Here is a 27,109-nt window from a genome sequence, read left to right as displayed (position 1 = left end):
TATATATACAAAGTATAACACGGATAGGTCCAACACAGAAGACTCCAAATCACATATCTGTCGAACTGTGCCTGCGGTCCCGTTTTTTTCTTTCTTCTTTATTTTTGTAAGATATCCCTCGAAAGTTATGGATCCCTTGAACTACCGAGGCTGGTCCCCACCAATTCGAGCTATCCGCGTTATCATCATCATCCAGTGCCAGATCTGCGACAGACATCGGCGATCATGGTTCTCCATTCATTCCTTGGCTCGGATGCTCTCAAAAAAGCATTATACTTTATGTAAAACAAAGTTACTTGTTTGAAGCGGCCTTCAGTAGCTAATCTAAAAGTTTCCATTTCTAGTTCCCATACTCATACAGGTATGTATGTATTATGATATGAGCAAAGGCATGGTCTGTACTGTAACATGGTATACAGCATATCATTTCACAGACAAGTAAAAACAGGAAAACAGCATTTGTTTGGATGGTTTAATGTTTGTCGGTAAGGCCACATGAACACACAGGTGCAACTATCAGACTCATTCATTCTCCAGACTTTAAATGTTGTCACAACGGAATTACACATTATTTTTTTTTTCTTTGACAGATATAATGAGGGCATTTTCTACCAGAAAATGTAAAAACAAAAGGGTCCTATCTCTCACAGTAAATTTAGTGTGGCAAGAGGGATCTTTCTTCTTTTCTAAATCAAATAAATAATAATAGAAATAGACAGCATTTGTGTAGCACAGGCAAATCCCCTTTCAACAGCAGCAAACTCTATGCACCTTACACAATCTATATTATTATTAACCCCAGCAGACCTGACAGCATTCTGAAATAAACAGTTGTATACTGAAGGCAAACTTTTAAAACCATAGAATAACTACAAGTACAAGTTTTCCAAAATACTGTTGACTAAAACTAAACGCTCATATGACCTTATGCAGTTGCGAGCGCCTTAAAACCTCATGCTAAACTAAAGAGACAACTGTCTAAACTGTTTACAGTTAATCTGACAAAATTATTGCTGGTCATGGAAGCTTTACTCTCAATCAAAGTAAAAAAAAAAAATCTAAATTTGTAAAATTAACATAAGAAACAAGTGAAAAGGAAAAACTGGTAACTCAATATACAGTTTAAAGCTCAGTAACCAAGACGTATTGCAAAAGATCAAAATTAAAGCTCAGAAACAAGACTCAAGAATACTGGAAATTTCCTAACATTAAGTACCAGGGAATGCAGCAGTGAATCAAAGCTCATCTTTACGTTCAATTTTCAGCAGCTCAACTTCAAAAATCAACGTAGCACCTCCTGAAAAAAAAAGAAGAAGATAGGGTGTGTAATTAGCTCACTGATAATGGAGTGGGCGTCCAAGGATCAGATCTGTAACTCTAACACAACATTTTAAAACACAAATGAGGGGGTCTTGATCTGTTTAGTTGTTCTACCAGAATATGTAAAACCGGAAGGGTCCTTACAGTACATTTAGCGAGGCAAGAGGGATCTTGCATTCAATATCATATATGGTACCACAACAAGGCTAGCGACATGATTGTGTTGCCCACAGAAACCCAGTTGAACATGTCAATAGTAAAACGGCAAAGGAGAAAGTTGCCATTTTGAACAGGTTTTCCCTTTCACAGGCGGCTAACCCAGATGGGACAATTAGCAAGAAAACACTATCGCTGATGGCTAGAAATATCAATTACAGGAGATTCATTTGAACACTTATCATGCATCTTTATTGGTCATTTCTTCATTTGAGACAAAGCAAACTAAAGAGGGTGCCAGTTCACTTGACTGGCGACAGCAAGTCCCTCCTAACTGACCATGCAACCTCTAATGGACTGCCATGAAAATGCTTTTTACTGTAAAGCCTGCACAAGGTTATTTTATACAATCCCTTTCAAACCTTGATGTACTGCTTTCAAGAAACAGGAGGGTAAGTCAACCTGAAACCCCCCATCACCAGACAACCCCCAAACCCTATCAGTGTGCCCTGGGGTCATTTTGTACCCCCGAGGTTGTGTTCTTCACATTTTAGAATACTTCTAGTACACTTTCAGTGTTTCTCAAAAAATTATTTTGACAAGACTGCTATGCAAGGCGTACGGATCGGATTAACGAGTAAATTTCATTTTGGAAAGTGGTGGCACAGAGTTCCCCACTTCGTATGGATACAATAGTAAAACACAACGTACAGATAAGGTTAATACATGGCCAATTACAGTCCTAAGCCTGCATAAACGTTGAGGGAAAATATTTAGTATTGTGGATTGTAGTGGAATAGCAGACCATGAAGTGGGACAGTTGTCAGACTCGTCTGGGGGGGGACCATAAAGTAAAACAAATTATATTGTGGTAGACCATCAACTGGACCTGTACTCTCTGCTGAAGAGGTTGCTAGATTATTAACCCTATCCGTACGTCGTGTTTAACTATCGCATACATACACGTGGGGAACTCTGTGCAACCACTTTCCAAAGAGGAAATTTACTCGTTAATCCGATCCTTACACTTTGCATTGGAGTTTGTCAAAATGATTTTTAGAGAAATACTGAAAGTTTCAAAGAGATCTTCGCACTAGAAGTATTCTAAAATGTGAAGAATACAACCCCGGGGGTACAAAATGACCCCAAGACGTACGGACATGGTTAATGTTTGTGAAGGTAAGTCAGTTTCAAGCTGAGTAAAATAATGTCTTTACCTGGAATTTTCGGTGGAGCACCTCTGTCACCATATCCCATTTCAGGAGGAATCACAAGTTTTCTTTTCTCATCTTCACACATGCTGATTACAAACAAGAAAAAACAAAACAAAACATTATAAAGATCAATACTGCTTTATAAATATATTAATAACTAATATTTAGAAGTATTTTTTTAAAGTAAGTGTTTTACGGCACTTGCAACACAATAAGGTTATATTAAAAAAAAAATATAAATTTTATAGTAGAAGGTTTTACAGCGCTCGCAACTGCATAAGGTTATATGAGTGCCAAGCCGTGGGTGTCAACAGAGAAGTCTTTACAGGGAATCAGACCTATTCTGCTCACCTCTCTAGCTTCAACAGCACAAGGTCTGCTTCGACTATCAAGGCACCCCGGAAATAGCAGGTCACAAGAGAGTGACAAACATACAAAAGTAGAGGAAAATGACAATAGTAAGGATTAAGAAAGAAAAAGCAGCAGTTCCCTGTTATAGATCAGGCACAATTATGAGCGTGACATGAATCAGCCCATTTACAATTCTACTGTGCTTGAACGAGAAATGTCCCCTCTTTGGGAATGACCTAAAGACACAACAGTCAGTGGCACTGCCCCTGGGGGTACAATAAGGTTATATAAGTGCCGAAGACACGAGGTGTTACAAGAGAGTAACAAACACAAAAAAGAAGGAGGGGAGATAAAGACGATGGACGTTCGATAGGTAAGAAAAAGCAAGCCACACCAGAGCACCCGTCAACCACCCACATTCAGAAGTAGATTTTGCAGCATTCTCAAAAATCCCCTAAACAAAAATAAAAGGTAGAAAATTCAAATAAAACAAAATGATGTTCGCAATAGTACTATGCAAATTTAGGAAACCAAACTTCATTGAAGCTTCAAAGCATGAAGTCACTATTTATGCTATTTGGACGCTGCAAGTAAATAATTTTTACACAAGTCCATCAGCAAAATAGGTTAAATTCATTATTCACAGGGATATTCATCCTGTTCTGGTGATTAAAAGAAAAATAAATGATTTTAGGCCTCAGCCCCCATTACAATACAAACACCAAGGCAATGACGCCAAATTCACCATTCATATAATGCTTTGAAAATTGAACTTCCAAAGGGAGAAGGAGAGTTCATTGCACCTGCCTACTGTTAACTTCTTTTGCTGCCTTGAGCTATTTATGGTGTGAGTAGTGAATACTGAATAGTAGTGAATACTTATTAGAGGCATGTATATATATATATATATATATATAAATATATATATTATATATATATTATATGGCCCTTGTTGGCTCTACTTACTACTTAATCATCAAGTACAAAAAATTGCTGCATTTTCCACAATGAATTTAATAATATGCACTAATTTTATGATGGATTGAGAAAATGAGTTTAAAAACATTCATTGTTTGTAAAAATCATACAGCATTTGAATGGCTCTGCCATGCTTTGAACAGCTGTGAATAGGGGAAAAAAAGTGTGCCTGTTGAATAGTAGGTTCCAGCGGGCACAGCTCTAGGCAAAATTTGAAACATTTCTTAATCACCTCAAACAGAGGCAGACAATTCGATACACCAGAGACAGTATGGTCAGATTTTGACCCACTTTATCATGACTCACTTAAATATCATGGCAGAAAAAGGACTACATTCTTAATGGAAAAAAGGCTTAACGTCCATAAGCTTCATGAAATATACTCATGAGATATTTTGTTTGTTTAGTATAGGGTTTTACGGCGCTCGCAACTGCATAAGGTCATATGAGCGCGCGGGACACACCTAATACTTTTTCGTTGGTAGGAAATTTTGAATTTTGCCCGGGTGGCGGCCGAAGCCTACTCTTATCGATTTTAGACCACCAAGGGATCTTTAACGTGTGCAACTTGCACACGGGCCCTCCGAGATTTTTCGCCCTTGTCCGAGAAGGCTAGGTGTAGATCTTTCCTACCAGAAGATCAGGGGTGTGGCAGAAAGACAGCAGTAAGGAGGAGCCAAGGAGTAGCAGTAGAAAGGCTGCAGAAGGAGTCAGGAGCCCAGAGGAGGAGGCAAAGGAGGTGAGGGGGTGGGGGCAGAAAGTGGAAATGAAAGCAGACAACAGAATATTGTTAGAGATCAGGAAAGGATGTGAAAGGAGACAATTTTAGAGAAGAACATTTTTTGGTCGCTACCCGGAATCGAACCCGGGACCTTTGAATGAGAGGCCAACACCTTAACCTCTAGGCCACGAGAGCCCCTGAGATATTTGATCGAAATTCAAATTTTAAATGTTGACAAAAAAACCAAGAATGGGCTACATAATATAAATACAATTTGTAAAGTTAAAAACTAGAAACTTCTGTTTCTCTGAGCAAAAATTTTACTTTCTGGGTTTGGGCATTTTTAACAGTTTGATGGTGATATATTTATAAATACATACTTCAAAAGTCCTTGGTCCCAGCCCTTGATTACTTGTCCTGTGGCCAAAGTGAAAACAAATGGCTGATTTCGAGAATAACTGCTGTCAAATTCTGTTCCATCTTCCAATTTTCCCTGAAATACAAGCAAGTTTTACCAAAAGTCATACAATTACAACGGATAATAAAAATAGCCCTTTCCACACCCACCATCCCCTCCGACAAACCACAACCACCTAAACATTTTTAAGCCTATCCATATGTCTTGGGGACATTTTGTACCCCCGGGGTTGTATTCTCCACATTTTAGAATAACTTTTAGTACGAAGATCTCTTTGAAACTTTCAGCATTCCTAAAAAAATTATTTTGACAGACAGCCATGTAAAGCGCACAGATCGGACTAACGAGTAAATTTCCTCTTTGGAAAATGGTGGCACAGAGTTCCCCATGTTGTATGGATACAATAGTAAAACACGACGCACAGATAGGGTAAATACAGCCAATGACAGCACCAAGACTGTATATATATATAAGGGAGTGCTTATTTAGGCCACATATGGCCTAAATAAGGTAAGGGAGGGGGGTTTAGCTTATTTAGGCCACAGTGGACTGTGGCCTAAATAAGGTAAGGGAGGGGGGTTTAGCTTATTTAGGCCACACATGCTCAAACTACCCTTTTCAGGCAACTGAATTCGTTCCACTTTCATAATGGTGCGCCTTTCTCATTTAGTACGGTTTTGTCTCAGTGTACAACTTATAAATCATAACCATAATGAATATTGTAAAGAACAAAGCACAATACGCAAAATTTTGCTCAATCCCAATGGTTTGAATGAGGGCCAGATTTTTCCTTCATGGAGGGGCAAAAGCTAGGCTACCATTTTGCCACACTTTGGTCAAGTGAAAAGGTCAAATCCTCCGAATGGACTTCCGGGTTAAATTTGGGGTATAAAAAGAGTGTACACTACGTGGCTGAGTCAAAGTTACACTATCTTTGCCTGAGTGACACTCTCTCGTACTGTCTCGTAGTAGTACATGTAGGCTAGTAGGCCTAGTAGTAGTAGTAGTAGCAAAGATCGTGTAGAGAATATTTATTTGGTAGTAGATTCTATCTAGTAGGCAGTTTAGTGAACGTGCACGCGGCAGGGCGAATCGGCCTCGATAAGCCCCGTAGACTTTTGTGATCGGCCACGAAGCCTCGTGTTTTGATGGGTCTAAATAACTCAGTGTTATTCGCACTGCCACATCCGACAGGCCTACATCTTTTTAAAAGGAAAAGAAAGATCATCAAAATGGTTGAATTCGCGTGAAAATCGATTCAGTAGAACTAGAACTATTAAAATTTGCTTCTGAAAACAAGGCAATTTTTATACGAAGGCCATTTTTATAACTCGATGAAATAAAAACTACTGGCTGTGTACTGTGTTATTCTGTATAAAAATAAATTATGAAACTTCAGGACGTATTATTATTTTCCAGCATCTTTTGACGCCTGAGCTGTAGAGGTTGAAGTTTTCACAACACTAATAGATCTAGTAAGAGGGTTAGGTAATAGGGCTTTCCGTAAAAAAAGGAAAAAAAATCTACAAAAGCCGAACCACCGAATCGACCGGGCACCTCGCTCTCCCCTGCACACTGTGATAACGTGTTGCTGCGGTATCGCATTATTCAACTATTAATACGTGCGGCTATGGCAATTGGGATGTACTGACTGAAAAAAAATTCAGTTTTGTTTTTATTTTACCATATATTTGACTTTAATAGTGCAGGCGATAGCAAGATCTAGATTCCCTGTCTAGAATCAGTAGTAGCAGGCCTATGCTAGAAGCAGCCAGAGAGCCTACAACTGCTAGATCTAGATCTAACTTATTATTGCTATGCCTTTGGGCTTTGGAATTGAAATAAAACGAATTGCACAGTTCTAGTTACTTTTAGATTCAGCAAGTAACTGTATTTCCAGAGTCAATAATAACAAATCTCAGCATAACAATCACTTTTACTTGTATTAGAATAATTAGATCCAACTTTTTTTCTCTAAAATCTGTTTTGCGCAAACTTAATATTTTTTCTACTTGTAGAGCACAGAATTTACATTGTAAGCCTCTGCTCAGCCTTTTAGTATACATAATAAAATACACACACACACACACACATATATATATATATATATATATAGAGAGAGAGAGAGAGATCTATATAATCATTTCATGTTGTTTTCAGGATATTTTTAAAACTCTTTTTTTCAACATGTAAAATCAAATTGTGCCATTTTCTTTGAAAAGAATAGCATTAGCAGTGGACTTTTTAGACAGCGAGTCTCTGATTCAATTTTTTATTTTAAAAATGCTAATCAATGAAAATTGCAAATTGATAATAGTTTAGTCCTGTAGAGGATAGGTGGACTCTGGGGTCTGCAGAGCGAAATACTAGGTTTTAGGATGTGAACCCCGGAGTCACCATAGTGAAATAAGGTTTGGTTTAAGTAAGGATTGGTGGACCCCGGGGTCAATGTAGTGATAAATAAGCAGGTTTAAGGTGGACCCCGGGGTCTACCTAGCGAAATACTAGGTTTTAGGACAGGTGGACCCCGGGGTCACCGTAGTGAAACAAGTAGGTTTCTTTAAAGATTGGTGGACCCCGGGGTCAGCGTAGTGAAATAAATAGGGTTAATTTTAAAAGGATTGGTGGACCCCGGAGTCACCATAGCCGTAGAGGAATATTAAGAAAGTTTAATTAAGGATTGGTGGACCCCCGGGACACCGTGATTAAACCTACTTATTTTACTACAGTGACCGCAGGGTCCACCTATTCTAAAACCTAACTAGTATTTCGTTAGGTAGACCCTGGGGTCCACCTTAAACCTACTTATTTCACTACGTTGACTCCAGGGTCCACCAATCCTTAAAATTAAACCTAGATCTACATGTACTTATTTCACTACATTGACCCCGGGGTCCACCAATCCTTAATTAAACCTAGATCTACTTATAATTTCGCTACGTTGACCACGGGCTCCGCCAGTCCTACTATAAAATAAACTGAGATCTACTTATTTCACTATGTTGACCCCGGGGTCCACCGATCCTTAGTTAAACCTAGATCTACTACTTATTTCACTACGCTGACTCCGGGGTTCACATCCTAAAACCTAGCATTTTGTTAGGTAGACCCCGGGGTCCACCTATCGTTTTGGCTAGATAGACCCCATAGTCCGCCTATCCACTTTTTTGATAATAACTGAAAACAATACATGCCAGTTGTCATGAATAGTGAAGAAAAATGCGGGGAAAAAAAGACAATGAGGTAGACTATAATTTGTCAAAAAAATTGCAAGTGCAAGTGAAGATCATAAAATAATTTTGTTATTTTCTGGTCATCTTTCCCGGTTTATAAAAAAATTCCAGTGGGCCTACTACTAGATCTATGTATCTGAAGAACATTTTACTTGCCTTTATTAGCTTTTTTCATGTACATGAAAGCATAGAATATATAGTTTAACACATATATATGCACAATACTTTGAAAAAGAAAGATAAGGTCATTGTTGTTTTGTTTTTTTACGGAATCCGTTTTACGTTGAGAAAAGTGGTAAAAACAAGTTAAAATTTTTTAAGAAAGCCCATTATATTAGTATTAGGAATCCGAAATTACTACCTAGTTGGCTTACTCTTTAATAACCATGAGCAGTTAAGGAAAAAAAAGACAATGATATAGGATTTGTCTAAATATGACCATTAGCAATAAAGATGTTGCCCATTTTGTCCAATTATCCTTGCAGGTAAAATCACCCTACACTGTACCTCAATAAGCACAAAAGGAATATTTCTGTGACTTTGTATAAAGGTGTGGCCTAAATAAGGTAAGGGAGGGGGGTTTAGCTTATTTAGGCCACAGGTGAGGCCTAAATAAGGTAAGGGAGGGGGGTTTAGCTTATTTAGGCCACCTGTGGCCTAAATAAGGTAAGGGAGGGGGGTTTAGCTTATTTAGGCCATATGTGGCCTAAATAAGGTCACCCTATATATAAACACAGAGAAAGAAAATATTTTGTCTTGTCGATTGTAATAGAAGACTTGTAGACCATTAAGCGGAACGGTTGACAGACTGGTACGGCGGTATACTGTCAAGTAGAACAGAAACATTGCCGTAGACCGCCAAGTGCATTAGCACCACAAAGTATCAATATGCTTACGGAATAGTTCATGTGCAGGATATCTCCTTTCCGCGACTTGATTTTACATTTCTCAGGATCAGCTCGTCTCTTGACCCCAATCTGTAGCTTCTTGTTATTACTCGCCTCAGATCCCTGAACAAGGATTTCCATCAACACAGCAAAGCTGACAAAAATAAGGCTTGTAGAAATCTGCATTTTCGCTCCTTGGTTAGATTAAGGCTATCTGGAATAAAAATAACAACATAAAAAGCATGAAATATAATTAAAGGTTATAGTATAATTTATAGTTAACAAGGTTTGAAATAACATTCAGAAGAGTGAAAGAAAGATTACATCTTATATCCATGTGGGATCACTATGGTACTAAAATGAAGAGCGATTACTTCCCACCAACACCGGTACAGTATTAAACTTTTCATGGACCAGCTGAGAATACAAAAGAATTAAAGTAGTGTTCTGTAGCTAATAGCATTTACCTAGGGGTGACAAGAAAAGTGTTCTCTTATTATGTGAACATATTATTAAGTGAATTTCAAAGGGCAGTCAGTAATGCAACCCATAGGAAGTATTTTGTCAAATTTCACTGACTGTTGTGAACGACCTTAGTTCTATGATTTCTTGCAGTCGGTTGTTTCAATGGACTGAGCTTGAGGTGAGAAGCTTTCCTATGCCAGGGGTCACAATCACAGACAACAACAGTCAACAGTCATAAATTACAGCACACAACCCTCTCACACCATCTGCCTACCACACATGGCCCCTCACTGGATTTTCTTATTGCACATATCTGTCTCACACCTTGCCCTTGACACAATCAGTTCAACATGAGATGAGCCATTTTCATTGCCGAATCATTTCTGACACTAGAGCAGGAACGATCGTGCTATCAGACGGAGCTGTCAATTTGGTATGAGCACTTCCAAGTGATAAATAATCATACAGGAAAAATTTGGATACAACATGCTTTAAATTTTAACCTATTTGCGCTTAACCGGAGTCCACTGTATGTAGTATTATTATTTACGAGAATATAAAGATGGACAATTATATCTAGCCAAGAACTAGAAGTGAAATTTTAAAGTGATGGCACCAAGAAAATCTCCATGACTTGTTTTGAAAGCTCTTTCTCTATAACTGTAACATATGCAGCGTCACAGTTCTTTGCATACTATCAAACCTAAGAAGTGAAAAAGAGTTTACAGAATTTATTTTCCACAATACATAGCAACACACTGATTAAAATTCATCCCTTTAAAATGATCCGTTTCACATTATATCATGCTATTTACTTAGTGGCAGTGCTCTTCTCTACATGCTGGAAAGTATGCCCTTTCATGAAACTATAGGCCTACAGTTTCAACTTACTATTAGACTAATTAGAATTAGAGCCTTCCGTGTATAATTTTTGTGACAGCTTGAAGTTATTATTTTCTCTCATAATATTTCAGTCTCAGAGAGGCTTCATCCACAGGGGATTGTTCTCCTATCTTTATACTCTTGCTTGTAAGTGAGCTCGTGGGTCTGCGAACAGTGTATTGACATTATATTGAATATTAAATTGCCATCAATGATCATATTATCAACGAAAATATTTAATAGGCCTAAGCCTGTCACCATTTTGAATAGCTTTCACTTTCACCATACCTCAGCAAACTAGTTATAATTGATCCTTACTATTTAATATACTAATACAGTGCAGCTTCTCTACAATGACATCGTCGCCACCAGAAAAAAAAATGTCATTATAGAGAGGCAACAAATATTGTTAATGACTAATGATATAGACTATAGCCTAGAAAAAATTGGGACCTGGCCACATAACCATATATCGCTATACAGAGGGTGTCGTTATATTGAGGCTGCACTGTATAAAAAGATCTATAGGCAGGCCTAAGAAAAAATAGTTTTATGAGACATTACCAGTGTCATATTTTGAGATCATTAATTAATTTTAGATCTATAATTCAGAAACACTTCTCATAATATTAGTAAATCAAATTGCCTTACTAAAATTATATTCTAAAATATTTAAGTCCATCCTTGAACCAAGAAAAGCTCAAAAAGTCATATTGAGTAGGCCACACCTAGATCTAGTTGCACTACGAGGCCTACATCTAGAAGATCAAGAGTATAATATAATATATTATATACAGTTGAACCTGCCCTGACGGCCACCTTTACAAACGGCCACTTTCCATTCCCCCCCTTGCGTTTTTTTCTATATAATTTAACTGTGTAAAATGGGCACCTGTCCAACGCGGCCGCGGCCACCATATTTTAACGTACACAGCCCCTATCACACCAAACAATAGATCTAACACCTGTCTTATACGGCCACCTTAGTGACTCCATTACGTTTGGTCATAAATTGTGCATTGGCCCCTGGCGTTGTGGGCGAGCCGTCATAAATCAATCACCTGTCATTGTTGTTATAAGGTAGTCCCTCCAACCGACCATTTTGCGTAGGCCCCTCCTGCTGTAGACCAAGGTTTAACAAATTTTCATCTGCTGGTGAGGTAAGCGTCGTGATCCCTCATTACCCATGCCCCGCCCAGAACTCCTACACAAATCGTAAGTGAGATGAGTGGTCACTGTTTACCCAGTCTGTAACAAAACAAAGTTACAATGGACGTCAACATGAACTTGTGACAGAAGCGTATCACTCCTTCTCCGAGTGGTGGCCACCTATGTGTTTGTTTTTCCATAGCACTCGGTCCTCCTTGTCTGACACATTTAGTTTTATTGTCACCCTTGCACAAAAGCAGTGACAAAAGAAAGAAAAAAACCCCAAACTCCAGCGAAAACAACAACAATTAACAATGCGGCTACTTTCGGTTGGGACCTCAGCTGAGAAGGGAATGGTTTGTTTTCTTCATCTTGATCAGTCCTGCCTAAGACAAGACGGCCACCTGTCTTACACGGCCACTTTTCTCCATGACAATAATGGGGGGCCGTCTTACACAGGTTCGACTGTATGTAATGTATTATTCTAATAATTTTAACGAAATTTTAATACTACTGCAGTTGGAGTTGTACAGTAGATCTAGATCTAGAGTGACAGTCTAGAGATAGATCTATAATAATTAAATAATCTAGATTCTAGATCTAGATTCTAGATCTAGAATCTAGATCTTGATCTACATATGTCAAAAAACTGTCATGCATGTAGGCTATTGGCGTATTGTAAAGAGTAAAGTATGTAAGCTTTTTAAAAAAAGGCAAAGGTTAAGAGTGAAGTGAAGTGAAAATAGATCTAGATCTAGATCTAGATCTAGATCTAGATCTAGATATATATCTAGATTAGATCAATCAATAGGCTATAGGGGCCTAGTCTAGACTAGATATCTAGATCTAGATATCTAAATCTAGAGTTATAGACTGAAGATCAAGAGACGTTTACACTCAAATGTCCCCTTTGACATAGACTTTTTGCAAATTCACAATAATGTTTTGTACAAACCCACGTTACTGGGGAAAGGAGGTGTGTCACTTTCGTACCTGCCCGGTTGTACCGTGTGTGTTGCAGATCTAGCAGTTTGAGTGAGGCCGGGTTTCTGTTTCTCCCTGCGTTGGGGACAGTGGGGAAAAATCAATCTGGACACATTGATTTTGATACCGGAAGGAAGTTTCGGTACGTTTGAGGTACGAAAAGGAAGCTTTCTCGGCATGGGTTTTATAATACCACATTGGCCAGTATATTTCAAATCGTGTGTTTCAAAATTATCTCTGAAAATTTTTGATAGTAGCACTAAGGACTCAGAACTCTACATTTAAAAAGATATAATTATTACAATGCATTATATAGACACAACTGATCAGTTTAATATATTTTTAAAGTGCATTGATACTGTGCCAAAGTTTGCTAAAAACAGTTCGCATACCTGGAAAAATCTGGCAACCTTAAACAGTTTCTCTCTCTTGTAGCGGTAACGCTAAATAACTAAGAAAACATCATCTTATTTTGTGAACAAATTTGTGATTTTCTCGGAAAACTACCACAGAGCTTGAAAAATGTAAGTATTTAAACTTGATTCAATAAGTATTGACGTGGAAAATGTTGGGTTATTTGTATTTGTGGTGGAGACCAAGGCTGCCATGCATGAGCCGTGGCACCTCATTGAAATTGAATCGAATAAATCAACAAAAAAGCAAGTGCTGAAGAAGAATGTGATGTTGAAACTAAGCATGCTCTAGATCTAGACTTCTACTACTAGATATCTAGACTTTACCTTAGGCTGCCTTAGCCTAGATCTAGATTCTAACCGTAGCCGTAGATGGTTAGAGTTAGACCTGTAAAAGTGTAATTTCGATTTTTAGGAGAATTTTTATGGTTAACAATATAACAAATTTATTTGCTGTTGGGCTACCCCAACTTATCCCGGCACTCCTGTGCTGTACAATTGCTGTCCTGTTTGCACCCGCCACTTGTTACTTGTATTAATAAATCTTGTCCTGCGTCTGTGCTGAGGCTGAGATGCGAATCTTATCAGCAACCTATTACGTCGGACATTCCGGGCGTGCCGCTGGGGTCACTCTGCGACAGCGTGTTGTAGGCCTACTGTTCGTGTAGATCTACAGCGAGCGGGCCTGGAAACGTGTGTTTTTGCGGTGAATACAGTGGGAGTGTGTTTTAAATCGATATGATGAAAATAATCTTTTATATGGTAGCGTCAACTGCAACACTAGTGACGCAGTGCAGTGGCAATTGACTTTATTGACGCCAGTGTCAATTGCCACCGAGTGAAGCGGTGGCAATTGACTGTATTGACGCGGTAGTGTCCATTGCCACCGAGTGACGCAGTGTCAAGTCTGAAAACAAAGCTCTTTCTTCAGATTTCTATTCATAATGCATATATATAGATCTATGAGTTACGAACACATTGTCATTGATAAAGTTAGGTCTGACCCCCTCTCATAAGTTGATAAGTCATTAACGAAAGTCGAAAGGTTACACACATTCTGGGGTTCGAAAGGAAAATAGTATAGTAGGTCAATTTCCGAATGTTTTGCACTCAAATTCTTCTTTTTACCTTTTAATGGTATTCAAAACTTTATCTAGATTATGCTATATAAACTTATTTTTATTTTTATAGGAATATCATTTTGCATAAATTCAAGCTCGTTTGAAAGATTCTGTTTACAGTAAAATGGAAGTCTTGTTTCCTGGTTTTCCTTTCGAGCTCCTCATGTGTAAGTGGGTCAATTTGTTTTCTAATTTCATAGGAGGACGAACATCTCTAGAGCTACCTACTTCAACTTGGCGTGTTTTGAATGAGACATCTGTAGGCTAGCCTATTCTTCGGTGTAGAACCAACACCGGCGATTCTAGAAGTATGCCACAAACGCACACAAGCTCTTTCAAGCAGAAATACGCTTCATATAATTTATTTATAGGGGAACATAAATCCGGGGGACGGGGCTTAGGGGGAGAGAGAGAGAGACACCCCCCCCCCCCCCACACACACACACACACACACAGTCACAGAGGGGCAAAGAGAGAGGCGTGTGTGGCAAGTTCACGAATGCAGAACACCGTGCACATACAGGCTAGATCTACTCACAAACACAAAAGATCTCCAATTTACTCGGTGGCAATTGGCATTACCATCTTTTATAGCTTTCTATTTATAAAGTGTGTAAATTTTTACTTTTATATGCACCCTCTCATAGATGCATTATTTATTTTATTTAGTAGAGGTTTTATGGCATTGGCAACTGCGTCATATGAGCGCCAAGGGGTGGATGTCAACAGAGAAGTCTTTACAGAGAATCAGGCCTACTCTGCTCACCTCTCTAGTTTCAACAGCACAAAGTCTGTTTCGACTTTCAAGGCACCCTGGAAATAGCGGGTCACAAGAGTGTGACAAACATACAAAAGTAGAGGAAAAATGACGATAGTAAGGATTAGGAAAGAAAAAGCAGCAATTCCCTGTTGTAGATCAGGCACAGTTATGAGCGTGACATAATGAATCAGCCCATTTACAATTCTACTGTTCATGAACGAGAAGGGAATGGCCTATTAAGACACTTAGTCGTGGCACCGCCCCGCGGGGTATAGATGCATTGATTTGAGGGCTAAACTGCCATAATTTTTGCTGTAGAACACACATATATGGCCACTAAAACCTTTGCAAATCAATTGCTTTCAAGTTAACCTGAAAACCCCCCAGATTCTTTTAGGTCAGGGGGGCATGCCACCCTGAAACCCCCATTGTTAAATTTACTATTTTCAAACATCAATAAATAGTGATTTGCATAAAAAATGAAGGCCATATATTCGTGTTTAGCGTGCAAAATACTACTAGAAAACAATAAAGTGTTATGAACACATGAAATAACCCCCTCTCATAAGCTGATAAGACATAACAAATAGTATAGTTACGCCCATTCGAATTACCTTTTGAGGCTCTTGTTGTTTTATGAATGATCTGGGGTTCGCAAGACGTGCACATGGTATTCACTACCAAACAAGTTTATTTTTTTTCAGTAGTATCATTTCATACAAAATCAAGTGCATTTTGAAAGATTTTGTTACTTTTTGTATAGAAATTTGGAAGTCTTGTTTCCTGACTATCCTTTCGAGCTCCTCATGTCTAAGTGGGTCAATTTGTCCGCATTTCTTTGGACGAACATCTAGAGCTACCAACTAGGCGTGTTTTGAATGAGATGTAAATGCCCCGGCTACGAACCAACGCAGGTGGTTCTAGAAGTAGGCCACAAACGCTTACAAACTCAAGCAGATTTTAATGCACACACACTTGAACTGCATGAATGCGGGTCCGATGCGGGACCCGGACGGAATGGGGATGATGCTCCGCGCGAGGGGGCCGGACTGACTTGGGACGGGACCGCAATGAAGGCGAGATGCCGGAAAAGGCTTATCGGGCGACATAATCACGGCCCCCGCAGGACCAGGGTTAAGTGCCCCTGTAGTGTGTTTGTCGACTAGCGAGGGAAGCCCCGGAACACAACAAAAATAGATGGGGGGAAATACGCCGCCTATATTTGGGCCAATCACAGAGGTACAATGTGCTGGTGCTCGCTCCAGCATCGTGTGATCTAAACTGAATCTAGATCTAAATCAAGAGTTAGATTATCAACTCTAGGCTATCTAAAATCTAGATCTCTATGATCTAGATTCACTTCCACAATGGCCGACGGTCCTATCGGAGACGGACGTTAAACTAAGAGGTCCTGCCCCTTAAATAACCTAATAGTGTTGATAGGGGCGTTAAACCCATTCCATTAATTTTTTTTTCACAATGGCCGTCATGTAAACAAATGGGACCGCAATTGTACAGGACCTGAGTGCACTCATCCCCACATGGCTGAGTCGGTACGCACGCAATTGCGTGCACAGAAATTCAAAATTTGCTGTACGCACACAGTTGTGTGCAAGGTATCATAGTTTGCTATACGCACGCAATTGTGTGTACAGTCAAACCTGTGTAAAACTGCCACCTATTTTCAAGGAGAAAAGGGGCGGTGTAACTATAACACAGGTGGCCGTCTTAGGCAGAACTGGTCAAAATGAAAGAAAGCAAATCATTCTCTTCTGAGGTCCAAACCAGGGCTGATCTCAGACTTTAGACTGCAGTAAGGCTAATTCAAAAGAGTTTTCTTTTTAAAAAGGGGGGTGGGTGGTGTAAGAAAGGTTTTTTTTGTGTTGTTTTGATGGTGTGTTTTTTTTTTTTTTTTTTAATTGATAAGCTTTCTTTTTGTGGCTGATTTTGTTTGAAGAGTAAGATAAACGAAATATTATTTAAAACGATGAAGACCGAATGCCATGGTAAAACAAACACACAGGTTGCCACCACTTTGAGAACGAGCGATGCTTCTGTTGCGAGTTCACGTCAACATCCATTGTTCATTGTTACTTTGTTACAGATTAGGAGGTAAACTTTACAAAACAGTGACCAGTCACCTCACACACGATTTGTGCATGAGTTGTGGGCAGGGCTTTTATAGGTTATGACGGATCATGCTTCCCTCACCAGCTGTTGAAAATTTATTGTTAGAGGCCTAAAACCCATGTGTCAACTTGGGGTAAACATTCACTGGATAGACTAATAATAACGACAGGTGAATGGATTATGACGGCCCGCCCACAGCGGGAGGGGCCAATTCAAAATTTACGACAAAGCATCGGGCAGTGAATGACCACGCCTGGACGCCTGAGGCAGGTAAATTTGACAGTGGGTTGATTAAATAAGCTGCTCCCTAAAGCATATTTTTTTTTCTAAAACCTAGAAATGTTGGACTGGAGCAAGTGTTTGATAGACATACAGGGATTAGAATTTTCACGTAGTCGGGTGGCTGCCTGATACGAGTAATCTTGCCGGCCGCCAGTAATGAGTTTTATAAGAAATTCCTGCACTTTGCCAGGCCAATGAGAGATTTATAAACGCAGATCATTGTTTGAAACAGTCAGCAGTGGTGGGCAGTATGGTGTTTAGTGATGCACAATCAGGATCACAGGCCTGTGACACGTCTTGTTGGTTTCTTTAGTCTTTGTTTAAAAAATTGCAAGTCGAGCAGACTGTTGATAATTAATATAAATACACACCCCACTTGTTTTTCCTTACCTGGTGATGACCTGCTCTTTCACTTTATGATGCTTTTGTTTACATTGCATTCATCCTGTAATCTACTATCTACTAACCATGTCCTGAACACTCTAGGGAAAAAGACTATCCGTGGCCGTATTATCACAAATTTTTAAGCCAGGTTACTAATTTTTCATTTTGATTCACTAAAACGAAACATATATGAAATTTTATGTGGATGGGAGGGCAGCCCTGGTATAGACAGGGAGTGAGCAGATCAGTGACATGCCCTTGCTCTCATAGATAGAGTTGTGCATGGACGAAAGGGAGATACTGCACAGCTGCTGAGTGGATGCCATGCACTGTGTGTGTGTGTGTGTTTATGTGTGTGTGTGTGTGTACATCTGGCGGCCAGTACAGTGGCGTTGTTGCAGGGCAAGTAAGGACCGTACATCTTAGACGGTTGAAGTTTGAAAGATTAAGGATTTGACTGTTATTTGATTACTTGATTACTTGATCCTAGGAACAACATCATAGCACTCAGGGCATTGCCATAAGTGCTCCGCTTCCCGCTCCAATATCCACCTCAGAGTCCATCTGCTGAGTGAATGCTGCCTATAACATTGATTCCTCACCAAGTGTGTAATAATCCTGTTCTCGTCTGTTTTTCTGCCAGGGCTGCTGTTCAAAAGCCAAAGAGTGAGATGACCCCGGAGGAGCTTGCTCAGCACGAACAAGAGGAATTCAACACCGGCCCCTTGTCAGTCTTGACACAGTCTGTGAAGAACAACACACAAGTCCTGATCAACTGCAGAAATAACAAAAAGCTTTTGGCTCGTGTCAAAGCTTTTGATAGGTCAGCAATTTATTATATTAGTACAGTACAGTAGTCTCCGCCTAAACTCACGGTACTGAGGGGGGGAGGGGGGGCTCAGAAGTGTGCGTTTACATGGTGTGTGTGCATTCACGTGAACCTGTGCAAAGGGGTAAAGGGACACAACTATCAGTCTCGTTTCCTTGATATTTTAGTTAATGATTACTTTTACCTCTCTTGGGGATTGGGGATCACTTTTAGTTTTTACTGAATAATGCGATGAAACGTGACAGTTTTGTAAAAGGTTCCGCAGGGCTTTTTCTCTGGTCCCACCATCCCTTTTATGTCAGGTTTCCACTGTAAGTGTTCTTCTCTGCTGATGTATTGGTCATTGTCAGACATTGACGGACGAGCTATTAATTATTATTGTACAGTGAAACTCTCTAATAATAAAGTCCTTGGGCCTGACCTACACGTTCATTGAACCAAAAGTCTTCATTCAAAGAAAGATGTGATGAAAGTAGAAATGTTTTAAATTGGTGATGGAGGGGACATCTTTTATGAACGTGTCATAGTGTAAAGGGAGAACACCAATGGTGCTCCAAAGTGCTTGTTTGCGGTTGTTTCCCTTGACAGTCCCTGAACAATAGGGTCCGGCTAGTAGTTGCAAACAAGAGTCGACATTTTCTTCTCTTTGCTGCCGTACCAAATGTTTCCTAGATGAAAACAAGACTGCCATAGAAGCGTTACTATTTAATGTAGTTTGGTTTAAAATGAGAGGCATTGACTTTTCTTTGATTTCGAGTTTCACTGTATAAGTATTTTTACCCTTAAAACCCTGAATTCTTTTTTTTCATACCTCCCTAGAATCCTGAATTAGAATTGAGATACTAGAAAAATTTTGGTTGGTCCATTGTTTTATTTACTGTGTCTTTAATTGTAGTTTGATTTTACTGAAGTTTGAAAATGTTATGTTATTTATCTATATATGAATGCGCAGTCTGGACAAAAGGGGGAAAGGTTAAAACACTGGTTTTTAGGACCAACTCTATGAGTTAAGTCTTGTGTATGATCCCTGACTCCACTTCAGTCAAAGTATCATTAGACCCAGCCGTAGATCTAGCCTGCGGTAGCTCTAGTGGTGATCCCCTGCCTCTTCCACTATTGTCAAAATCATCATCGATGTTATGCGGAAGATTGCAATCGTCTTCAACGGTCATTTTTATCGATATATCCGACTTGGAGACCATCATTGGGGTCTGGTTCAGGATCAAAAATGTCAAAAAAATTTGTGGCCTGAAGGACCTGGCAGCGAAAAGTGACTAATTTTTCTTTAAAACTTAAAACTCGCAAAATTTCCTAACTTTTGGTGTAGAACTGCTCTCATGACATTATTGGTACTTTCTGCTGGCAACAGAGTCATCTGGAGTTACATCCCCTGTTTCTAGCACTGGGAATTAAACGATAAAGTTGACCAGCGGTATAGGAAAATACATCGTCAGCGGTTACCAGCGGTATAGGGTTTTAAGGGTTAAATTTGCATATTTTTCTTTTTTGTAACAGTGTTTTAATTCAGTCTGTGATTTGTTCTTGTTTGTGATTGGAGTGTCTTGCATTATGTTTCTCAATGAACTGTTTCGCCAACAATCTATCGCTTGGAACTGCACACCCTCTTCATCTCTGCATTTCAGGCATGCATGAAATGAATGTTTTAATCACTATTTCAGTATTATGTGTCACGACATGGTAGAATCAGGCGCTCATCAGTTTTTTGACATATGGTGCTATTGATATGATCTTAACTTTTGATGAAAAAACCCCCACCCATCTAAGATCTTGAGAAATTTGTGTTCTGAAGGAGGTAGGGGTTGCCTGGTTTCAGAGGTAAAAAAAAAATTAGCGTAAAAATGGCCACCAAAGTTTGGTGACTTCCGTAGCTTGAGAATCCTTGGAAACTGAAAATTTACATTTTTATGTACCTTCAATAACATTTTTTTTTCCTCAGTAAAACCAATACAGAAATGTGCTTTGAAATGGACATTAACTGATTCCGTCCATGATTTTTTCAGGCTCTGGACAGAGTTATTTTTCCCTGCTCAGTTTTAGACCTGGGAGGCATCTATTTAACGCATTACTGTGAAGCTCTAAGTCACTCTAATATGTATTGTCATATACCAAACTGATGGGAATAAATCGGAAAATCTGTTTATATCAATAAGAATGACCTATAATCTGTTTGTATTACAATTTCCTTCTGACAAAAATGAATGAGAAAAAAAAAAAGCGCAACAGCTCTTCTAAAATTTCGACTTACATACCGCATTTTCTCAGCTCTACAAGTCCTTATAATCCATAGGAATCAACACAACATTGTAGCGATATCACCCTAGCACACATTTATGCAAGAATTTCACAAATTTAGTTGAATATCTTTCTTTGAAGAGCCTTTTTATTATACCAGGCTCCGTGTTGTTTACCCTTAGATCTAGCCTACATTGCAACAACAAAACAACGATTTTTGCAAGAATTTCGCGGAGTTTCGATCGATATTGGCGCTCAGAGATTGAGGTCAGGTTTGTTTACAAGTTCTACTTCCTTTCGACAACTTAAAAAGTAGGAACTATGTTAAAAAGTGCACCTTTGTTTCGGATTTCGTTGAGCCGCTCACAGCGGCCGAATGGAGGCAGCGGAAAAACTCAGAGCCGCTGTCAGCGGCCGAATGGACGGAATCAGTTAAATTAAAAGTGTTGGATGTAAAAACAAAAATTCAATAAATTATATGCAAAACTGATAAAAAAAATATGTTGGTGTCAGGGTATCTTCGACTTCATTATTTTGACGAGTTCCTGATTTCAACACAATACCTCAGATATATTGTCTTTTGTAGAAATCCTTTTTTCAATCAAGGATCAACTGTCAACGAGACTACGCAGCTGAAAGCAAATTGTCTCGTCTTTCAAAAGCCTTGTTGTAATTTTGGATGCAGGTATCATTGAACTAACTTTTATTTTTTCAATTGTTTTGCTTGACAGGCATTGCAACATGGTCTTGGAGAATGTGAAGGAAATGTGGACAGAGCAGCCAAAGACAGGAAAAGGCAAAAAGAAGTCCAAGCCCGTCAACAAGGACAGATTTATCTCCAAAATGTTTTTAAGAGGAGACTCTGTTATCCTGGTGCTCAGAAACCCCCTGGCCACAGCAAAGTGAATCTTTTTATAAAATGTTTTTTGTTATAATTTCTATGTTGTAGCTTGTGTGTGTTGAATTTGAATGCTTGATGTATAAAAAGTGAATACATGAGAGAGGGATATATGAATGAGTAGGTTTCTTGCCTTTCTCTGATATGCTGCCAGAGACGAGGTCATTTGAGAGAGACACATTATAATCAAATAATGGAATTGAATCAATTGATTGTAACACCAGATTTCTGTGTAATTTCGTTCAAGTGACCTGTGAAAAAATATTTGAAGCAAGACGCCTAGACACGAGTGGTTGATATTGAGAAATGTGTTCATTTTTAATGTTCTCATTTTTATGTAAGTGAATCATTTCTGGGTCCATCTACAAAAATAAAACCTGTTGCTGGTTTCAAGATAAACTGCTTGTTTGTTTTATGAGTGAAGGATATATATTACTTGGACGACAGCGTTGATAATGTGTACGAGTAAGGGGATGGAGGTGTCAAAGTTATCATTCCTCCGGGAATTATTTATCGTATTTCAGGTCAGAAGAACCTTCCTATAATCCCACACTTCCAAAAAGTAATACCTGTAATATTTCATAGTTCTTAGACCTATATAAGCTCACTTGGCTTTCATACTTGGTCACAGCAGGAGGCAACCGTGTAGGTTGGCCATAAGTTTGGGAGAAATAGATCATTGTATTGATGTCAGATTGAGATAGCTATTGAATTATATTCCTCGAGAATGGGATTATAAAGCTGTCTCCGGAGAAAGTTCAATTTAAAAATAGCAAAAGTTGCAAGAGAAATTTGCAAAAGTTGCAAGAAAATTTGCCAGACCCGCATAGCTAAAAAAATATGTCATGGAATACACTGTTGGTATGCTCATTGCAATCAAAGTAACCAACATGAGTTTTGTTGAATCAAAGTCAAAAGTAAATGTGAATGTCTACTAAAAAACTGGACTATGCACAAGCAAAGGTCATGTGTGTGAAAATGAAAAATAAAAATCTATTGACATAGATCTGTCCCTGCGGTTTTATGCACAAAAAAAAATCTGAAATTATGCAAACTGAGCCCAAAAATGTGAAATTATGCAATTCTGTTAATTTTAACAAACAATGAGAAAGGAAAATAAACAGAAATTATGCAAAAAAATGATCAAATTTTGCTAAATTATGGGGGGATGCATAAAACCACGGGGACAGATAGGTTGTCATAATAATGCTGGTTGGAAATGTCTTTATGAACTATGAGGATATAAAGTAGACTAGGTCTTGATACAAAATGAAAAATTCAATTAAAATAATCAATATCGGCAAATTGGTTGTAATACTTGAATAAAAGGGACTTGATTGTTTCTTCAGACTGATACCTGCGCCTACAGTTAATTGAGTTAATGAGCAATTTGTAGAGAGAAAAGCTTCTCTCCACCTCAGCTGATAAACCACACCAGAAAGAGACGGCACAACATCGTGTTTACGATTGATTTACTGTAGGTCTATATATAGCTGGAAGATGATTTATTTAGTGAGTGTTTAGGCCTCTCCCAAAGGGGGGACATTTCTCATTCTAATTCACAGTAGAATTGTAAATGGGCTGATCTAACTAGATTCTATGTCATGCTCATAACTGCCTGAACTACAACAGGGAACTGCTGCTTTTTCTTTCATAATCCTTACTATCGTCATTTTCCTCTACTTCTTTTGTATGTTTGTCACACTTTTTTGCTATTTCCAGGGTGCCTTGATAGTCGAAGCAGACTTTGTGCTGTTGAAGCTAGAGAGGTGAGCAGAGTCAGTTAAGTCTTGATTCCCTGTAAGGACTTCTCTTTTGATATCCACCCCTTGGCGCTCATATGACCTTATGCAGTTGCGAGCGCTGCAAAACCTCTACTAAACAAGATGATTTAGTCCGCCTCTTGAACGTGTAAACAAGGAGACAAAGGAGGTGATATTTCTGGTACGAATTGTCCCCATTGGCATTGTTTTTAGTCGTGGAAGAAAGTTTCCTGTTATTAATGAGATTCTATTACATGTATTATTTTCCCAACTTTTGCGGGAAATTGGTTAAAATTCGCGAACTCACGAAAATGGCAAAAGTCGCGCGTGCAAGTTGCGGGTTGCAGGCGCAAATTCCTCTGAGGACAGAAAAACTGTGCAAAATACGAAACTAAAGTTTTAGCTTGCAGTCAGTTACTGATTTCTAAAATAGATAAAATGATATTCTTGAGTACTCAGAATGGAAAGTCGGGAGAATTCCACACCCTCTGCAATGTTCAATTTTTAATAAACGTAAAAACTGTAACATCATGGAAGTCATGTAAATATTTTTTGGTTAATTTTATCGGACTCAAGGGAAACAGTTGTGGGGGATGTAGATCTTGGCCTATCTTTTTTTTTAAAACATAAAAGTAGCCTCCATAAAACTTACCTCATCATAGTCCTATTGAAAAAGTAGATGTGGAATTCCCCCATGAAAAAGTATGATGTGGGAACCCCCCCCCCCCCCTACATATTACTACATGTATATATAGATTTATATATATATATATATATTGCGGGACAAGAGGAAATTTATTCTTAGTAACATGTTTTTAATGGCCTTAACTTCTTAACTTCCACCAAGGGACGCAACTTGTGTTAAAACATCAGAGACGTACCGGTAGCCAAAAGAAAAATTATTCAATCTCCTGCTTTAGAAATCATTTTGAGGAAAAGTATTTTTTGTGTTTAAAAATACAATGTAGCCTACTTTTCCCACTTTAAAAAATTGCTATCGGTGGTTGAAAATGAAGAAAACTATTGTATGTAAGTTAGAATACTTATCATCTCAAATGGCTCAGCCAAAAACTAATGAAACTATTCTCCGCTTTGGAATGCTTGTGTTCAGAAAAAAGTATTCTACGTGACACATGAGAATGGAAGAAATTGATTAGAATTTAACGATACACCAAATGAGCTCTTGTTAGTTTTTTGTCGTTTTTTAAAAATCCTTGTTTGTTTTTTCTACCCTACATGTGTTTCGGATCCTAGAATTGCGTTCTGGTGAAATTATAAGTTTTTTCCTTCTTCTGTAAAATTTGCAAAATATCACTTAGGTTAGTTTCCCGTGGGTGGTTGGCGGGTGCTCTGGTGTGATTTGCTTCTTCTTTCCAATCAAACATCTATTGTCCTTATCTCCCCTTCTTCTTTTTTATATTTTTTGTTACTCTCTTGTAACACCTCTAATCTTCTGGTGCTCATATGGCCTTATATGCAGTTGCAAGCGCTGTAAAACCTCTACTAGTGGGTGGTTGGCGGGTGCTCTGGTGTGGTTTGCTTCTTCTTTCCTATCAAACATCTATCGTCCTTATCTCCCCTTCTTTTTTTAGGTTTGTTACTCTCTTGTAACACCTCTAATCTTCTGGCAGTTGCGGGCTCCGTAAAACCTCTACTACTAAAACTAAACTAAAAGAATAGTTTTCCTCTAGATAGTCTCTAGACCCATGATATGTGTTGAAGTTGAACAGTTGTTATCAATATCATGCAGTCTGTGCAGCTTTCTCAGGTGGTATTGCAAATTTGAAGTGAATGATCCTGGTTCGAATCCCGGGTGAGTGGTCTTGATGCTTTTGAGTTGTTTGGGGAGTTTTCAAGACTCCACCACCAAGTTGGCTATGTCCTGTCGAGAGGAAGGGATGTCAAATTTGGAGCTACCACTACCACCTCTAAACGTGAGGTGTGCTGACAAAATGAGTCACTTCTCGCAATCCACATATTGAGATATTGGCCAAACATCGACACTAGGGTCAAATTTGTAGATTTTCAATTTAAGTCGAGCCACATTTTTAACCCTATCTGTACGTTGTGTTTTACTTTCGTATCCATACGGCGTGGGGAACTCTGTGCCACCACTTTCCAAAGAGGAAATTTACTCGTTAATCTGATCCGTACGCTTTGCATAGCAGTCTGTCAAAATGATTTTTTGAGAAATACTGAAAGTAGAAAGTTTCAATCAAAGAGATCTATGAACTAGAAAAATTCTGATATAACAATGTGAAGAATACAACCCGGGGGTCAAAAAGCACCAACTACTAATGTCAAGGGAACTACATGTAGCTTGTTTGCCAATCACTAGATGAATTATTGATGAGTCATCTCCCCTAGATCCTTAATTTTAAAAAAAGGAAGGAACCAATGGTGTTCCAAAGAGGTAGCTGTTTAAATTTTATCAGCAGTTGTTTCCCTTGGGTATAGCCCATCGAACAGAATCCTCGGTCTGAAGAAAGTGGAAAGTGATCGAAAGAGACAAGACAATTCACCATGTTTTGAGTAGATCCATGCTTGATGTTTGTTGTTGTTTTAAAAAAAAGTTGTTTTAGTAACTCGCAACTGTATAAATGTAAATATAAGTATAAGGTCATATGAATATGAGCGTGCGGGACACATGAAACTTGTAATTGTAACATTTTAATTGTAATAGCAGGAATTCATTTTGAATGTTCCCTGGGTGACAGCCGAAGGCTACTCTGATCGATTTTGGATCGCCAAGGGATCTTTAACTTTAACGTGCGCAACTTGCACACGGGACATCCGAGATTTATCGCCCATATCCGAGAAGGCTAGGTGTTTGATCTTACTTACCTGCCCTAAGATCAGGGGTGTGGTTACTGAAAGTAGTGAAAGACAGCAGTAAGAATGTGTATGTACACATGCCGAAGATAGGTGTTGCTAGAGACCAGCTAATCCGACAGAAAAACAAACAAACACTATAGTGGGGGTTCTCGTGGCCTGGAGGTTAAGGTGTTCGCCTCTCATTCAAAGGTCTCGGGTTTGAATCCGGGTAGCGACCGAAAAACTTTCTTATCTTAGATTGTCTCCTTTCCCCTTCTTTCCTTCTCCCTTGCAATATTCTGTCGTCTGCTTTCGTCTCCTACTTTCTTTCCCACCCCCTCACCTCCTTTGCCCCCTTCTCTGCGCTCCTGACTCTTTCTGCAGCCTTTCTACTGCTACTCCTTGACTCCCTCCTACTGCTGTCTTTCAGCCACACCTCTGATCTTCTGGTAGGAAAGATCTACACCAAGCCTTCTCGAACTAGGGCGAAAAATCTCGGAGGTCCCGTGCGCAAGTTGCGCACGTTAAAGATCCCTTGAGGGTCTAAAATCGTTAAGAATAGGCTTCGCCGACATCCGGGCAGAATTCTAAATTTCCTACCAACTTATAAATGTGTATTGTGTCCTGCGCACTCATATGACCTTATGCAGTTGCGAGCGCCGTAAAACACTTACCAAAAAAACAAAACAAAAAAAAAACAACAA

General features: G+C 38.9%; 2 protein-coding genes across 3 annotated transcripts; one reads left to right on the top strand and one right to left on the bottom strand.

The window, feature by feature from the left end:
- Nucleotides 1-458: 458 nt before the first annotated feature.
- LOC101847115 (peptidyl-prolyl cis-trans isomerase FKBP2) lies at nt 459-12,894 on the bottom strand. Of its 2 annotated transcripts, none has more exons than XM_005099822.3 (5): nt 12,730-12,894; nt 9,288-9,492; nt 5,121-5,233; nt 2,694-2,776; nt 459-1,297 (listed from the first exon to the last, which is right to left on the bottom strand). In XM_005099822.3, exons 2-5 carry the CDS (start codon nt 9,462-9,464, stop codon nt 1,236-1,238), a joined length of 435 nt encoding a protein of 144 aa, XP_005099879.1. In that variant the 5' UTR covers nt 9,465-9,492; nt 12,730-12,894; the 3' UTR covers nt 459-1,235. The 2 variants fall into 2 exon arrangements, with proteins under 2 accessions (XP_005099879.1, XP_005099878.1); XM_005099821.3 differs by having other exon boundaries at nt 12,768-12,892.
- A 259-nt stretch (nt 12,895-13,153) lies between these two features.
- Nucleotides 13,154-22,227, top strand: LOC101846887 (probable small nuclear ribonucleoprotein Sm D2). Its single transcript, XM_005099820.3, has 3 exons — nt 13,154-13,282; nt 18,492-18,671; nt 21,662-22,227. Coding segments are annotated over exons 1-3 (357 nt in total). The 5' UTR covers nt 13,154-13,280; the 3' UTR covers nt 21,837-22,227.
- The last annotated feature ends 4,882 nt before the right edge of the window (nt 22,228-27,109 follow it).

The sequence above is a fragment of the Aplysia californica genome, unplaced genomic scaffold (genome assembly GCF_000002075.1).
Source record: "Aplysia californica isolate F4 #8 unplaced genomic scaffold, AplCal3.0 scaffold00227, whole genome shotgun sequence".
Classification (NCBI taxonomy): Eukaryota; Metazoa; Mollusca; class Gastropoda; order Aplysiida; family Aplysiidae; genus Aplysia; species Aplysia californica.
This window is presented reverse-complemented; position numbering and strand designations above follow the sequence as displayed.

What these genes read in the sequence shown, in the direction of transcription:
- LOC101847115 (XM_005099822.3), bottom strand. Translation starts at nt 9,464, where the DNA reads ATGCAGATTTCTACAAGCCTTATTTTTGTCAGCTTTGCTGTGTTGATG. An exon ending in TGGGACCAAGGACTTTTGAA is followed by an intron (nt 2,777 to 5,120) that starts GTATGTATTTAT and finishes GTTTGTAATCAG; the next exon opens with CATGTGTGAAGATGAGAAAA. An exon ending in TGCTCCACCGAAAATTCCAG is followed by an intron (nt 1,298 to 2,693) that starts GTAAAGACATTA and finishes TTTTTTTTTCAG; the next exon opens with GAGGTGCTACGTTGATTTTT.
- LOC101846887 (XM_005099820.3), top strand. An exon ending in CGTGTCAAAGCTTTTGATAG is followed by an intron (nt 18,672 to 21,661) that starts GTCAGCAATTTA and finishes TTTGCTTGACAG; the next exon opens with GCATTGCAACATGGTCTTGG.